The 17,215-nt window shown below is 41.9% G+C and overlaps 1 protein-coding gene across 1 annotated transcript in view; it reads right to left on the bottom strand.

Moving 5' to 3' along the window:
* SEC16B (SEC16 homolog B, endoplasmic reticulum export factor) overlaps window positions 1-17,215 on the bottom strand; it is a 367,224-nt gene that overhangs the window by 287,921 nt on the left and 62,088 nt on the right. The window contains exons 6-7 of the mRNA XM_073592046.1: window positions 15,214-15,289; window positions 2,143-2,275 (exon numbers count right to left, since the gene is read on the bottom strand). Coding sequence (XP_073448147.1) covers window positions 2,143-2,275; window positions 15,214-15,289 — 209 coding nt within the window. The remainder of the gene's footprint in view (window positions 1-2,142; window positions 2,276-15,213; window positions 15,290-17,215) is intronic.

Genomic DNA, 17,215 nt, shown 5'->3' with positions numbered 1-17,215 from the left:
AAATGAGGTTTAATGTGGAAAAATGTAAAATAATGCATTTGGGTGGCAAAAATATGAATGCAATCTACTCACTGGGGGGAGAACCTCTGGGGGAATCAAGGATGGAAAAGGACCTGGGGGGTCCTAGTAGATGATAGGCTCAGCAATGGCATGCAATGCCACGCTGCTGCTAACAAAGCAAACAGAATATTGGCATGCATTAAAAAGGGTATTAACTCAAGAGATAAAGTGATAATTCTCCCACTCTACAAGACTCTGGTCCGGCCTCACTTGGAGTATGCTGTCCCGTTCCGGGCACCAGTTCTCAGGAAGGATGTACTGGAAATGGAGCGAGCACAGAGAAGGGCAGCAAAGCTAATAAAGGGACTGGAGGATATTAGTTATGAAGAAAGGTTGCGAGCACTGAACTTATTCTTTCCGGAGAAGAGATGCTTGAGAGGGGACATGATTTCAATTTATGAATACCACACTGGTGACCCCACAATAGGGATAAAACTTTTCCGCAAAAGGGAGTTTAATAAGACACATGGCCACTCATTAAAATTAGAAGAAATGAGGTTTGACCTTAAACTGTGTATGCATGATTCTATCATCTCAATATAGACCAAAATCTCTGAGGAATTTTTCCAACACCTTGTTGAATCTATGCCATGAAAAATGTAGGCAGTTCTGAAGGCAAGAGGGAGTCCAACCCGGTACTAGCAAGGTGTACCGAATAAAGTGGCCAGTGAGTGTACATCTTTAGGATACATATTACCTCTGTAAAATGTAGGTTCCATCTTCAGCTTCTTACCTTGAAGGTGGGCTGCAGTCAGCATCCCTCCTAGTCAGGTTCGCTTCCAGTCCCCAATTTCAATCCTACTCAGGGTGTAAGGACACCATACTCACAGACAGAATACCATACTCCTAACTCCTTGCACTCTTCACCCTAATCCCTCCCCGTAACTCACTCACTATATTTATTTTCTAAGGGAAGTACACTAACACTGCCTTACAAGTTTATCAATCCAGGACTTAAGTCATGGAATCTTTTTGACAAGTTTGGACCACCTAGGGGCTTTGCTTGGTCGTATGTTCCCATCTTAAAATAAAATCAAATCCAGCAAGCAAACAGTGATCCCTGTCATAACTGCCATAGGTGGTGTACAGTTGTGAGAGCTAAAGCACTAAGATATAACCAATAAAATTCTGCAAGATATTGTACAGAAATTAAAGTAAATAACAAACATGTCATACTTACCTCCACTGTGCAGTTCGTTTTGCACAGAGTGGCCCTGATTCCCGACTTCTGGGGTCCCCCGGAGGCGCTGGTAGCTCCTCCCCGCATCGAGTGTCCACGTTGGAGAAGGCTCTCCTAAGGTGGACACCCGTGCGCGCGTGCTCCCGAGTCCTGCTTCTGTGTACATTCACACAGAATGCAGGACTCAGCCCCACCCCTCTGCGCTGTGTCATTGGATTTGATTGACAGCAGCGGGAGCCAATGGCTGCGCTGCTATCAATCTATCCAATCAAGAGCTGAGACAACGGGCAGAGAGGAAGAGCGCGTCTCCGCCGAGGGAACGAACGGGCTCAGGTGAGTAAAACGGGGGGGGGGGGGGGGGTTGGGGGGGCAGTCAGTGTCAGGAGTTTTTTCACCTTAATGCATAGGTTGCATTAAGGTGAAAAAACATGAGGGTTTACAACCCCTTTAACTAAATTGATAACTCTCCAGCATTCAGAAGCTGAAATACCAATTTTTTAGAGGACTGATTCTAAACTTTAGTAAATTGAATTCATGACAGTTTTCTTTGTACCCTTTGGGCTGTATTATTACTTTAGATTGTAAGCTCCATGAGCAGGTCCCCCCTATTCCTTCTGTATTAAACTGTATTGTAATTGAACTGTCCCCCCCTCTACTTTGTAAATGCTGCTTAAACTGTTGCAGCTATATAAATCCTGTATAATAATAATAATACTACTGTCAAGTGACTAAAGTAAATTTTTTTCAGAACATTTATTATTTCACTTTTATAAGAATAGTAAGGATCTATAATAACAAAACATATATGATTATTTTTCAGTTCTGTTATTTGGCTATTCTGTGCTGTGGTCCAGATTCTACAGTTTCTTGACTACTATCCTAATAGAAAAACACTCACTTACCATCCTGTAATGGATTCCAGTAGTCAATCACATCTGCTGGATCATGCATGTACTGACTCAACTCATAACTACTAGATGACATACCAGAATCACGATACTGAGATAGCAGGCTGGGTTCATTTGAGCTGAAAGACTGCAGGCACAGAGAAATATAGGTAGACATTACATACATATATATATATATATATATAAAAGATAACAGGCTCTAAACAATGTTACTTTCATCTCCACAAGTTCTACCCTATAAGCCAAGGAGTCCATACCTTTTACTGCCAAGGTCTAACAAGCTTGCAACAGCTGTATGCAAAGTTAACTGGCTTTATATAGTGTATTTTAGTATCCAGTTTCTACTGTAGATAAAAGTGATGTCAATGCACAGATGGCCAATGAAATATAACGGAATGATCGTCATGTTTTTGCCCAGTATTCTTAAATTGACAATAAACCCCTTGTTTTTTGGATATACAGTGGAAGTGAGGACAAATATATTCTAATTTACCTCGTAATTCAAAAAGAAACTTGTGGCATATACACTACATAATTATTATTTTTTTTGTGTTTGTAGAACATAGTTACCTCTCCTGAGTTACATCCTATGGCTAGATCACTGCTCTAACTTAGGATATAGGATATAGGATATTTTTCTTTTTCTTTATGCCAGTTAGTACAAATCTCATTACACTCTCGGCCTCTGCATGTATTAGAGGTGCAGCTGTAATGTACAAACAAAAAATTGTGTCATTTGAACATTTCCCTCTCCTGCAGCCACTACATCTAAAGGGTTGGTAAGATCCTTCTGATCCCTCACCATAATAACATTGGTCATTATATATATATATATATATATATATATATATATATATATATATATATATATATATATATATATATATATATACACACAGTATCTCACAAAAGTGAATACACCCCTCACATTTTTTGTAAATATTTTATTATATCTTTTCATGTGACAAGACTGAAGAAATGGCACTTTGATACAATGTAAAGTAGTGGGTGTACAGCTTGTATAACAGTGTAAATTTGCTGTCCCTTCAAAATAACTCAATACAGAGCAATTAATGTCTAAACCGCTGGCAACAAAATTGAGTACACCCCTAAGTGAAAATGTCCATATTGGGCCCAATTAGTCATTTTCCCTAGCCGATGTCATGTGACTCGTTAGTGTTACAAGGTCTCAGGTGTGAATGGGGAGCAGGTGTGTTAAATTTGGTGTTATCACTCTCAATCTCTCATACTGGTGACTGGAAGTTCAACATGGCACCTCATGGCAAGGAACACTCTGAGGATCTGAAAAAAAAAAGAATTTCTATAAAGATGGCCTAGGGCTCTAGGCTATAAGAAGATTGCCAAGACCCTGAAACTTAGCTGCAGCACAGTGGCCAAGACCATACAGCGGTTTAACAGGACAGGTTTCACTCAGAACAGGCCCCGTCATGGTAGACCAAAGATGGTTGAGTGCACATGCTCTGCATCATATCGAGGGGTTGTCTTTGAGAAATAGACGTATGAGTGCTGCCAGCATTGCTGAAGAGGTTGATGGGGTGGGGGGTCAGCCTGTCAGTGCTCAGACCATACGCCGCACACAGCATCAAATTGGTTTGCATGGCTGTCGTCCCAGAAGGAAGCCTCTTCTAAAGATGATGCACAAAGCCTGCAAACAATTTGCTGAAGACAAGCAGACTAAGGGCATGGATTACTGGAACCATGTCTTGTGGTCTGATGAGACCAAGATAAACTTATTTGGTTCAGATGGTGTCAAGTGTGTGTGGCAGCAACCAGGTGAGGAGTACAAAGACAAGTGTGTCTTGCCTACAGTCAAGCATGGTGGTGGGAGTGCCATGGTCTGGGGCTGCATGAGTGCTGCCAGCACTGGGGAGCTACAGTTCATTGAGGGAACCATGAATGCCAACATGTATTATGACATACTGAAGCATAACATGATCCTTTCCCTTCAGAGACTGGGCCGCAGGGAAGTATTCCAACATAACGACCCCCAAACACACCTTCAAGACAACCACTGCCTTGCTAGAGAAGCTGAGGGTAAAGGTGATGGATTGGCCAAGCATGTCTCCAGACCTAAACCCTATTGAGCATCTGTGGGACATCCTCAAACGGAAGGTGGAGGAGCACAAGGTCTCTAACATCCACCAGCTCAGTGGCAACCTGTGAAGCTCTGGTGAACTCCATGTCCAAGAGTGTTAAGGCAGTGCTGGAAAATAATGGTGGCCACACAAAATATTGACACTTTGGGCCCAATTTGGACATTTTCACTTAGAGGTGTACTCACTTTTGTTGCCAGCGGTTTAGACATTAATGGCTGTGTGTTAAGTTATTTTGAGGGGCCAGCAAATTTACACTGTTATACAAGCTGTACACTCACTACTTTACATTGTAGCAAAGTGTAATTTCTGCAGTGTTGACACATGAAAAGATATAATAAAATATTTACATATTTACAAAAATGTGAGGGGTGTACTCACTTTTGTGAGATACTGTGTGTGTGTGTGTGTGTGTATATATATATATATATATATATATACACACACGCACACACATATATTTCTAAAGGTGCTATTGACATGAAATTTTCATAACATGTTGGTAACAATCCATGCATACAAAGAAAAGGAAAAAAATATATAAGTTCAGAAATTAAGTTATGCGTAATAAAATGGAATGACACAGAAAAAAGTATGGAACACGCTAACTAAAATTAATTTATTACTTTGTACAAAATCCTTTGTTGGTAATGGCAGCTACAAGACACCTCCTGTATGGAGAAACTAGTCGCATGCATTGCTCAGGTGTGATTTTGGCTCATTCTTCCACACAAACAGTCTTCACATCTTGAAGGTCCTGTGGGCTTCTTCTATGAACTCTGACCTTTAGTAGAGCTCCAAAGGGATGAAGCTAAGGGGAAAATAATACTGGGAGTATGCTATAGGCCCCCTAACCTGAGGGAAGAAGTGGAGACGGATCTCCTATCACAAATTGGATTAGCAGCAAGGATGAGAAGTGTTATCATAATGGGGGATTTTAATTATCCAGACATAGACTGGGCGGAGGGAACCGCGCATTCATTTAAGGCTCGCCAGTTCCTTAATGTCTTGCTGGACAATTTTATGGGTCAGATGGTAGACGCACCAACTAGAAATAAAACATTACTGGATCTACTGATTACCAACAATACAGACCTGATCACGGATGTGGAAATACGGGGCAATGTAGGTAACAGCGATCACCGGTCAATTAGTTTCAGTATAAATCACACAAATAGGAAACATAAAGGGAACACAAAGACACTGAATTTCAAAAGAGCCAACTTCCCTAAACTACAAACCTTGCTAAAAGGCATAAATTGGGATAAAATATTAGGAACAAAGAATACGGAGGAGAGATGGGTTTGCTTTAAGAGCATATTAAATAAGGGCATTAGCCAATGTATCCCATTGGGTAATAAATTTAAAAGAGCGAACAAAAATCCTGGATGGCTTAACTCCAATGTAAAAATGCATATAAAAGCAAAGGAGAAGGGCAATAACTCGTGGAAACCTTGCAAAAAGACCTGAACAAATTAATGGGCTGGGCGACTACATGGCAAATGAGGTTCAATGTAGAAAAATGTAAAATAATGCATCTGGGTGGCAAAAATATGAATGCAATCTATACACTGGGGGGAGAACCTCTGGGGGAATCTAGGATGGAAAAGGACCTGGGGGTCCTAGTAGATGATAGGCTCAGCAATGGCATGCAATGCCAAGCTGCTGCTAATAAAGCAAACAGAATATTGGCATGCATTAAAAGGGGATCAACGCAAGAGATAAAACAATAATTCTCCCACTCTACAAGGCTCTGGTCCGGCCGCACCTGGAGTATGCTGTCCAGTTCTGGGCACCAGTCCTCAGGAAGGATGTACTGGAAATGGAGCGAGTACAAAGAAAGGCAACAAAGCTAATAAAGGGTCTGGAGGATCTTAGTTATGAGGAAAGGTTGCAAGCACTGAACTTATTCTCTCTGGAGAAGAGACGTTTGAGAGGGGATATGATTTCAATTTACAAATACTGTACTGGTGACCCCACAATAGGGATAAAACTTTTTCGCAGAAGAGAGTTTAACAAGACTCGTGGCCACTCATTACAATTAGAAGAAATTAAATAGAGGGTTCTTTACTGTAAGAGTGGCAAGGATGTGGAATTCCCTTCCACAGGCGGTGGTCTCAGCGGGGAGCATTGATAGCTTCAAGAAACTATTAGATAATCACCTGAATGACCGCAACATACAGGGATATACAATGTAATACTGACACATAATCACACACATAGGTTGGACTTGATGGACTTGTGTCTTTTTTCAACCTCACCTACTATGTAACTATGTAACTATTTAACTATGTAAGTTCTTTCCATAGATTTTCTATTGGATTCATGTCAGGTGATTGGATGGGCCATTCTAGCAGTTTAATTTTCTTTCTTTGAAACCAATTGAGAGTTTCCTTGGCTTTGTGTTTGGGATCATTGTCTTGCTGAAATGTCCATCCTTGTTTCATCTTCATCATCCTGGTAGATGGCAGCAGATTTTTATAAAGAATGTCTTGGTACATTTTTCCATCCATCCTTCCTTTAATGATATGAAGTTTGCCAGTACTGTATGCTGAAAAACAGCCCCACACCATGATGTTCCCACCTCCAAACTTCATTGCTGGTATGGTGTTTTGGGATGATGTGCAGTGCCATTTGACCTCCAAACTTGGTCTGTATTATGCAGGGCCGGCCCAAGACATTGTGCTGCCTTGGCCCAAGGATGAAATGGTGCGGATGAAATGCTGCCCCAGTAATATTGAAGCCTATTGCGATTTCCATACATTAGAGCAGTGGTCATCAATCCTGTCCTCAGGGCCCACTAACAGGCCAGGTTTGCAAGATAACTGAAATACATCAAAGGTGATATAATTTGCTGCTTAGTGATTGCAGTTTTCTAGTCTGCATCTCCCCAAGGTAATACATAAAACCTGGCCTGTTAGTGGGCCCTGAGGACAGGGTTGATGACCACTGCATTAGAGGATTCCACCATTATTGTTAAGTTATTGATCAGTAAATTAGCGCTGCACTTTTTTTTTTGTGGTTTGGGAACACATAACGGTGCTTAGCGGCAGGCCTTTTACTGACACTTTTAATTTTACCTCGAGTAGTTTATTGTAAATAGTAGTGTGGTGATTACCTATTATACTAAAGATTGGCATGTGAAATTCATAAAAATCAACAGATTTCAGTTGTGCCCCACCAGGCTGGCCCCCCATGGACAATGTGCCTGGCTGCTGAGTTCATCGCCCCATCCCTAGACTCAGTCTACTGATTGGCACTGATTGGCAGCACTGACAGGCAGCAATGATTGGCACTGATAGGTGGCACTGATTGGCACTAATTGAAAGCACTGATTGGCAACACTGATTGGCACTGATAGGCAGCACTGATCGGCACTGATTGACAGCACTAATGGCCCTGATAGACTGCACTGATAGGCACTAATAGGCAGCACTGACTGGCACTGATAGGCAGCACTGATTGGCACTGGCAGGCAGCACTGATTGGCAGCATTTAGTGGCACTGATTGGCAGCACTGATGGGCACTAATTGGCAGCACTGATGGCCACTGATAGGCAGCACTGATAGTTAGCACTGATGGGTGCTGATAGGTGGCACTCATGGGCATTGATTGGCAGCACCGATGGGAACTGATAGGCAGCACTGATAGGTGGCACTGATTGGAAGTACTGGCACTAATTGCGGCACTGATTGGCACTGGTAGGTGGCACTGATAGGTGGCATTGGTTGGCATTGATATTAGGTGGCACTGATTGGCACTGACAGGTGGCACTGATTGGCACTGACAGGTGGCACTGATTGGAAACACTGATTGGCACTGAGAGGTGGCACTGATTGGAAACACTAGCACTGGCAGGTGGCACTGACAGGTGGCTCTGATTGACACAGATTGGCACTGACAGGTGGCACTGTTTGGAAACACTGATTGTCACTAGCAGGTGGCACTGATTGGCATTGATTGGCACTGGCAGGTGGCACTGGTTGGAAACACTGATAGGCACTGACAGGTAGCACTGGTTGGCACTGGCAGGTGGCACTGATTGACACTGGCAGAGGAGAGGGAGTTTCACACTGAGCCGATATTGATGCTTAGTGAAACTGTGTGTGACACTGTCATGTAATGTAACTTCATGCAGAGAGAGACCAGTTGTCAAAATTCAGCGGTGATGTCGGGGGTGGGCGGGACCTAGCAGCTATCAAACACCAGCCAATGATTGGGCTGCTTAAGAAAGGGGCAGGGCTGCATACACGTAGTGGCCCACCCAGATCCCATCCCATTGGCTGAGTGTTTGATAGCTGCTGGGTCCCTCCCATCCCCGACATCAACGCTCAATTTTGACACTTTTGATAATGTTTTTCACTCCTCTGTCAGAAATCTTGGAGTGTATTGTAGGCCTGTAATTCTTAGGAGTAACTCACTTAATTCTGTTCAAACAAGAGTCAAGTAGACATCCTGGGTATGATAAAGTTAGAAACACGAAATCATAAATTATAGTATAATAAATAACTATAAATAATTATAACAAATAATAATATTATAATAAAACATTTTATTCAAAAATGTAATCAAATCAAAAACACTGAAATTTGCTCAGTCACAGAATCATCGCTGTTGTCACTTTCAGTGACGAATTTCCCCATGAATCACTATCCCTCAATTCTGCAAGTGATTCTAATTCACTAATTCACACTCCGCTTTTGATGTAGAGGGACACTTTTTGGTTGCCATGGACATTCTCAAGTTTCCAGGCAGAAAGAACAGAATATATAATATAAAACTGCATGCAGGACACTGGATAAAGCATCAGGGACAAAAGGGAGGTGAAATGATTTGATACAGGAATGTAATCTTACAGATTACAGTGTATTGTGTGTGTCCTGTATTTTTAACTTTTTTGAATTTTCCACCGGGCTCGGCCCCCCCATGTGTCGCAATGCTCGCAGGGAACGGAGCACGGCACAGTGATGAATCGGGCGGAGGACACAGCCCACGGCTACAGCAGGAAGACATCACAGGATCCTGGGGACAAGGTAAGTAACTTTACCAGGACTCTGCGATGCAATCCCGAGTGTGGCTCGGGGTTACCGCTTTTGGTACTGAAAATTCAGCCACACTCGGGAATACTGCTGGGGAGGTTAACTAGTGTCCCCACTGGAAGATTTCCCTTCTCTAGCTGTTCTGGTCACAACATAATTTGGGATTTTCCTTTTCTTTCACTGTTGGTGATAAGGATAAACAGGATAAACTGAGGGAACGAATCTCTCTAACTGCACAGACAGCAATAAAAACCTGACAGGGGTTCCAAATCCTATCCACTATCCAAAACTAAAAAAAAAGCTTTGTATTTATTTATACTTTAACCACTAACTGCCCGTCCACTGTCATATGACGGTGGGACGAGGCAGCTGTCGTTCTGGGCGGACATCATATAACGTCATCGCCTTCCCGGGCCACTAGGGGGCGCACAAGCGCCCCACGTCACTGGGGACCCGATGCGCGTGCCCGGCGGCCGCGATGTCCGCCGGGCACTCGCGATTGCCGGGTAGCAGAGCAGGACCGTGGATCTGTGTGTGTAAACACACAGATCCACGTCCTGTCAGAGGAGAGGAGACCGATGGTGTGTCCCTTGTACATAGGGACACTGATCGGTCACCTCCCCCAGTCAGTCCCCTCCCCCCACAGTTAATATCACCTCCCTAGGACACACATTTAACCCCTCAATCACCCCCTAGTGTTAACCCCTTCCCTGCCAGTCACATTTACACAGTAATCAATGCATTTTTAAAGCATGGATTGCTGTATAAATGTGAATGGTCCCAAAAATGTGTTAAAAGCGTCCGATATGTCCGCCGCAATATCGCAGTCCCATTAAAAATCACAGATCGCTGCCATGACTAGTAAAAAAAATAAATAAATAATAAAAATGCTATAAATCTATCCCCTATTTTGTAGACGCTATAACTTTTGCACAAACCAATCAATATACGCTTATTGCGATTTTTTTTTACCAAAAATATGTAGAAGAATACACATTGGCCTAAACTGAGGAAAAAATTTGTTTAAAAAAAAATTGGATATTCATTATAGCAAAAAGTAAAAAATATTGTGTTTTTTCAAACTTGTCCCTCTTCTTGGTGCCTTATCTGCATTAAATCAGCCTCAGAACCTGTGTAATTGATGTGTCCTGGATTAAAGCGACAGCTTCCCTTTTACCTCTGACCACAATTGGTTCCCCGTCCGGCTGAACCTTCGCAACACAGTTGGACTCCAATCTTGCAGTCCCAACCCTACGCTGCTTCTCCTACTCCTGGATAGGCCTTAGGCAGCCTAGAAGCCAGGTGACCCCGGGACAGGCCTCAGGCTTCCGGCCTAGCAGCCCAGGGTGACATAACACAGGTCCACCCAGACCGCCATCCAGGTGGCACAGAACTCCGATCACCTGACTCCACCCAATTAATATCTTTTTTTTTTTTTTTCCTTATAGTATTTAACAGAGCTATTCCAGGTGGTATGTGAAACAAATCAATGAGGTGCTAAGGCTTACTGAGAAACCCTGCATCTATGCTAAATCAAGTAATTCACTCAATTTACCTTAAGGCCCCTTTCACACGATCGGACCGTTCAGGTCCGCCTGTCTGTTTTGATGGCGGACCTGAACAGGCGCTCCATGTTAGCCTATGGAGCGACGGATGTCAGCGGAGACATGTCCGCTGACATCCAACCCAGTCCAATCCGCTGAAAGCAGACGGATGGCCCTACGTCCGGATCCGTCGCTGGCGGATCGGATCGGGTGAGATCTGATGAAAACAGACATGCTGTCCGTTTTCATCCGATCCCTCCATAGGCGGCACCTGACAAGCCCCTCCCCGCTCAGTGAGCAGAGAGGGAACTGTCATCCGCCGGCTCAGCGGAGATCAACGGAGAGATCTCCGGCTGAGCCGGCGGACCGAGGCGGACTCCGTGGATCCCATTTTAAACGGCGAAGGAGTTTCTATTTTGTTACCTTTGCTGTAATTGCTTTTAATTACCATTTTATTCAATAAACCAAACGGTCATAGTTTATTTACACAACTGGAGTCCCCTTTTCTTTTTTTGGGATCTGTGGTTCACCTCGCTTGATCTTTTGGGAGGAAGGATTGGAAGCGCCCCTGGGAACATTTCCTCTGCATTTGTGCCCTGGCTACTGCTGATCAGCTGCCTGAGAAGGAGACCGGCAGGACAACCCATGGAATCTAATGTGGGACATCCCCAGGAGTCTATCTTCCACTACTAAGCCTGTTTTGACCCCCCTGAGTAAGGGCGGTCGCAGGCTCTCTGGTAAGCCTCCAATTTTTATCATCTGGTGGCGGGCTGTACTAGCGGTGGAACACGCAACTTCGAACTCTGCATTGGCTTATCTGCGGACTTGTTTCTTCAAATTCATCACATTTATGAACTTTGTTTTTTGTTTTATACATTTGTATTTGTGTTTTCATCACCCACGCGCCTTGTATGGTATAGCTTTTCTACTAGCCATTATCACTTGTTGGTCTTCTTTATTAATATAGGTTAAATCTAATGGTTTAACTATTTTTTTGGTCAAATTAATCTATATGTGCATAACCACACATTTGTTCACTTTGTCATTAATCCAGCGCTGCACTACTCTTTTTGACAAATTTTTCTATGTGCCCTTGTATTGGGGTTATAGTGCTTAGCCGCAGGATCTCTTTCACGGTTTGTTTCACTTATTAATATTATCACTTTTTATTTAGCACCTAGCGCAAAACTATTCCCCTTTTTTTACTTTTGCTTAAATTGATTAGCTTTATTTTTTTTTTTATGTAAAATGTTTATCCCAAAAGAAAAAAAAAACTGTTTGCTGTAACTGATTATCAAGTATTAGATGGAGTTGTGTTTCAATTTATTAGTGAATTTAAATCTGCTAGTACTTCTAACTCTCCCGTCCTCCCAGAGTGACAATGCTGCTTTCTAAATGTGCCCCCTGTGCTCATTCATACAGAGTGGTGTCTGTATATTACAGGAGGTATGTTACTGGTCAGGTCACCAGGGAAAGGCAGAGAAAAAAAAAAAAAACTAAGAAAAAACAAACAGCCACCACATCTAATGATTGGTAAGCTGTGATATTAAATATTTGATTTTGGGTTTAATACCACTTTAAATTATTTTTAATAATAATCAGAAAATTAAACGAATACTACAAAAGAAGTTATATAAGATCATGTTGGAAAAAAAAATAGTAAAGTTGAACTGTGCCACGATGATATATGGAGATAATAACAGTGTACTAAAAATAAAATGTATGGGTTTAATATTGGCATACATAGTGTACCATGGCAAAAAAAGGATAATCGTGGCATGCTTTATAGTGACAGACCTACAGCGGACTAAATTACAGTTATATGATCCTCTTAACAGCTGTAACTACACAATATGAAGACAGTCAGCTATTGTTGGCTATCCTGCCATTAGACAATAGTTACAATATGCAGGGAACAAATAGGCAATCATTATAACACACGGACAGAAAACAATCATGAAGCCAAGAACAAGAACATGGGGACGTGACTTTAAACTAGCAGGTGGAAAGTTCAAAATTAATCTTAGAATGTATTATTTTATTGAAAGAGTAGTTAATGCTTGGAATAGACTTCCAGCATAGGTAGTGAGTCAGTCAACAGTAAGTGGATTCAAATATGCTTGGGAAAACATAGATCTATACTCCCTTTAAAAAGTGTACCCAAGTAACCTCCATCAGATCATCCCCCGCATCTATTACCCTTTATACCACCTGCCCCTCCCTTTAGATTGTAAGCTCCATGAGGAGGACCCTTCTATTCCTTCTGTATTGAACCGTATTGTAATTGTACTGTCCCCTCTCTACATTGTAAAGCACTGCGTAAACTGTTGGCGCTATATAAATCCTGAATAATAATAATAATAATACACTCATACAAAAAAAATATGAAAATACAACACAATTTGGGACTTTTCATGTACCGTCTAGGTTTAAATGACCACTTGACCAAATTATTAAAAGAAAATTTGTCCCAAGATTTTATTCAAAGCATCATACAAATTCTTAAAAACTAATGCCACACACTATAATGGATGTACGCCATTGATTCTAAAACACAGAATCTCTAGTGGAGTTCCTACTGTAAATCTAAACATCAACCAGTGCTTTTCATTGTGTGCCCTTTACCCTCTCTGGGACATTTGTTGAAATTAATTTAGATTCTTAGAGTTCACAGGTATATCACAGTACATATTTTCAACATCCAGTTTGTTAGTACCATCCATACTCGGATGTGGACATCTCTATTTGGGGGTTGGAGATACTCCCCATGGGCTCCCCAGACTACCTGTCACCAGTCTTGATAGAATACTAGATAGCTGCAAACAAATACTCTTGTGCATAAGCATGTTGTCCGGGTTAACTAATTTTCAAAGGATAATTCCTCAGGCCTTGCTGCCCTCCAGGATAGGGGTATCCTAGCAATCAAGAGAGGGAATAAAGAAAAGAGGGCGCACCAGCCTTGTGCATTATCCTTTAGTAAATTTATTTGTAAAAACAGATTAAAAACTACTCACAATCTTGTGAAGATATTCATTTGGTAAAAGCCTCCAAATGGTAGCAGTCAATCTAGGTACGACAGTCTTCAGATGGTGAAGGAGAGGACTTAAGGACCACTGCTGGCTGACATGTTTCGAAGGGATACCTTCATCCTCAGAGCCTAGCAGTGGTAACTCCTTCAAACTGTTGTACCTAGAGTGACTGCCACCATTTGGAGGCTTTTACAAAATGAATATCTTCACATGTTTGCGAGTTTTAAGTTTTTAGTTTTAATTCTGTTTTTACAAATAAATTTACTAAAGGATAATGCACAAGGTTGGTGCGCCCTCTTTTCTTTATTCCCTCTCTTGATACAATGCTATAAAGTATATAACAAAATCTGAGGCCCTGACGAAACGGGTTAGCCTGAGAAACGGGTTGGCCATATGAATTGAATCTCATACCCAGGATAACAGCACCCAGGACAACCAGTTTGTAAAATTGCTTTTAAACAAACTCCTTTTTAAGAATTTGTATGATGTTTTGAATAAAGTCTTGTGACAAATTTTTTTATAATCAATTGGTCAAGTGGTCATTAAAACCCTAGAAGGTACATGAAAAGTCCCAAATGATGTCCTATTTTTATATTTGCTCTTTAAGGTATGGTATCTTCTAAGGGTTTTAATTATTTCACACTCTTTCCCCACACACAAATACTTTCATACAAAACAAAGTCAACAAAAAACAAGCAAAAACAAGAAATACAAAAAAAAATGTATAAAAATAAATAAAAGGGAGCAGACTTAATGGACCACTTTCGCCCTGGTGTCTGTACCCAAGGTGGACCACCCCCCTCTTTTCCCAGGTATGCCATGCCTGTTGATCATGTCAGAAGTTCAAATCTGTCCTGTGTAATTGCCCCTGCTGCTGCCTCTGTGAGCGGAGAGAGAGGAGAGAGCCACTGCAATTGGGCACATCACAGCACAGAACTGGATCAAGAGAGGACTAAGGTAAGTTTAAGGGGGGAGAGGGGGCAATACAAACACTGGGACATTTTTTAATTAAATGCAGGGAATGCATTAAGTTAAAAAATGTCCAGGCTAAAATTGGTGGGCAGAGGATAACCATGCAAAGTACACTTAACAGATAAACATTACATGAATGTACTGTGAGCTGTAGATGCAATAATTTTATGCAAAGGTTCCCTGAAACCAGAAAGTTATTTCATGGTTTCCAACAGGTTAAAAAAGAGTGAGAAAGGCAGGTCTACATGTACCAAGCCTAGAAAAATTAAAATAATGACATAGTGAATAGACCTGAACACACAGGCATGATTTCGATGTGGTATGTGTAGCAATTCGATTTTGAAATGTGTACCAGGAAGATCTTACCTCTATTTTTTCTGTTGCAGAGCTGCAGCGTGTATGACTGGAGTGCCAAGCATTGCTGTTGTCATATCTCTGAATCCTACAATAAAAAAAAAAAAATATCTAACTTACAGACTACATTATGGCATGCAGTACTGGGGTCCTTCATTCACAAAGAAGGATACATCTAGAAATAATTTGTACAATATCTCTTTGATTACATGAGCATGCTCCAATTTCTTCCCATAACCCAGGAACATGATATATTTAAAAATTCTTTATAAACTGATGCAACACCTATGAATGTCTCTAATTTTCATGGCATCCATCCTCTGACCTCTGCATTCCCCCTAGCCAAGTCCCTTTGCTTGCCCTCATCTTAAAAACCCCCCCAAAAAATTAGCCACCAAAAAGTGTAATTAGGCTCTGAGCACCCGTGTTATCCCTTAAACTGGCTATACATGGGCACAATCTGTAAAAAAAATTCTTGAGAAGGTTCTAAGAAAGTTCTTGTTGTTCTAATCATTAGTGGGCCAAATCAACTTTGTTTTCGACTGCAATGAAGGGAAATCTGGAGGTGCAGCGTAGAAAATGTTTCTAGAATAAACATATCTCTAACAGTATATGTGATTTTCATTTGGCAAAGTCCATTCATTCCAAAATCAAGCGTTAAAGCAGTAGTAAACCGCACCTTTTTTATTTTAAAACCCCACAAGACAATTCCATAATGTGCTCGTATGCCTCACAAAAGAGCACGATATGAAATACTTACAGTACCTTATAAAGAGGCCCCCAAGCGTCAAGCTGTCATCGCTGACAGGGCTTCCATCTTCACCTGGTTTTCTTTGCGGGTTTGATGCTCTAGCCGTCTGATTGGTGGAACCGCAATGACGTCACTCCCGCCAAAGTCGTGACTGTGGCACGGATCTCTGAAGGAACAGCACAGGCATGCTATCCCCCCAGAAAGCATGCCTGCTGCATCCAGTGTGAATATCTCCTAAACAGTGCAAGTTAAGGAGATATTCACTGTACCTATAGATAAGCTTTCTTATAGGCTAACCTGTAGGCAGTAGTGTATTTAGGTTTTGTGCTGCCCTAGGCCTGACTAAACTTGTGCCCACCTAATTTAAATATGAGCCACCCCTTCCTGTCAAGGTCACACCCCTTCCTGTTTAATTTTCCAGTGGGGACACTAGTTCTGATGGCCTTGGGGGGAGATGGGGGGGGCCATATAGACTTTCTCCTCCAGACAGTTTCAGCCTCCCAACATGGCATCTGTCTCTCTGTAGCTGAGAACTCAGGTGAGAGGTCCGCTGTGATGATAGGACAATCAAAACTAGAAGCTGCAGGCCCCCCCCACAGTTGCGGAACGCCAGCCGCCCACATAACGGCATCAGGGCAGTCGCTTTATGGGGTCGACAGACCAATTTGCCTCCCAGCCCAGTCCGTCCCATAAGACTAAAAGTGTAGCGCAAGCCAGCGGGGACTCTTGTCGTGCAGCCCTTCTGCACAGTGCCACCCTAGGTCTGGGCCTTGTTGGCCTAGGCCAAGATACAGCGTTGCCTGTAGGTACAAGTGCCAAAAAAGTGCCAAAAAAAACTTTACTACCATTTTAAAAACAAACAAAATTTTTGAATGAGAAACGAATGTTCTGAGAATTTTCGGACCAAGTTTCTTAGGAATTATTGTTCAAAATTCTACCCATCTATGGCTAGCTTTACTTTGAGCAGACTGTAGCCTTTAAAGAAAACACGCTCTGCTTTCACAGCACAGAATCATGCGATAAGGGGTAGAAAGCCACCCATAATTGATGAAAATCTTGATGAATCTGCCTTTAGTGGATTGCATACAACTCTTTTTCTTGTTTACTGAATGTCATTTATCATTGCCTGATTGATTTTACTTGTTGTATTCCCCAGCAGATCCCAAGTATACAACCATAAAAAACATAGACTCCCTATTGGCTTCAGTGTATGTCAATGGTTGGGCTCCAGCCATCATGTATTATAAGCAACTGTGTCATGGG

This window comes from Aquarana catesbeiana, linkage group LG07, assembly GCF_042186555.1.
Source record: "Aquarana catesbeiana isolate 2022-GZ linkage group LG07, ASM4218655v1, whole genome shotgun sequence".
Lineage (NCBI taxonomy): Eukaryota > Metazoa > Chordata > Amphibia > Anura > Ranidae > Aquarana > Aquarana catesbeiana.
The sequence above is the reverse complement of the archived record's forward strand: the minus strand, read 5'-3'. Positions and strand labels throughout refer to the sequence as shown.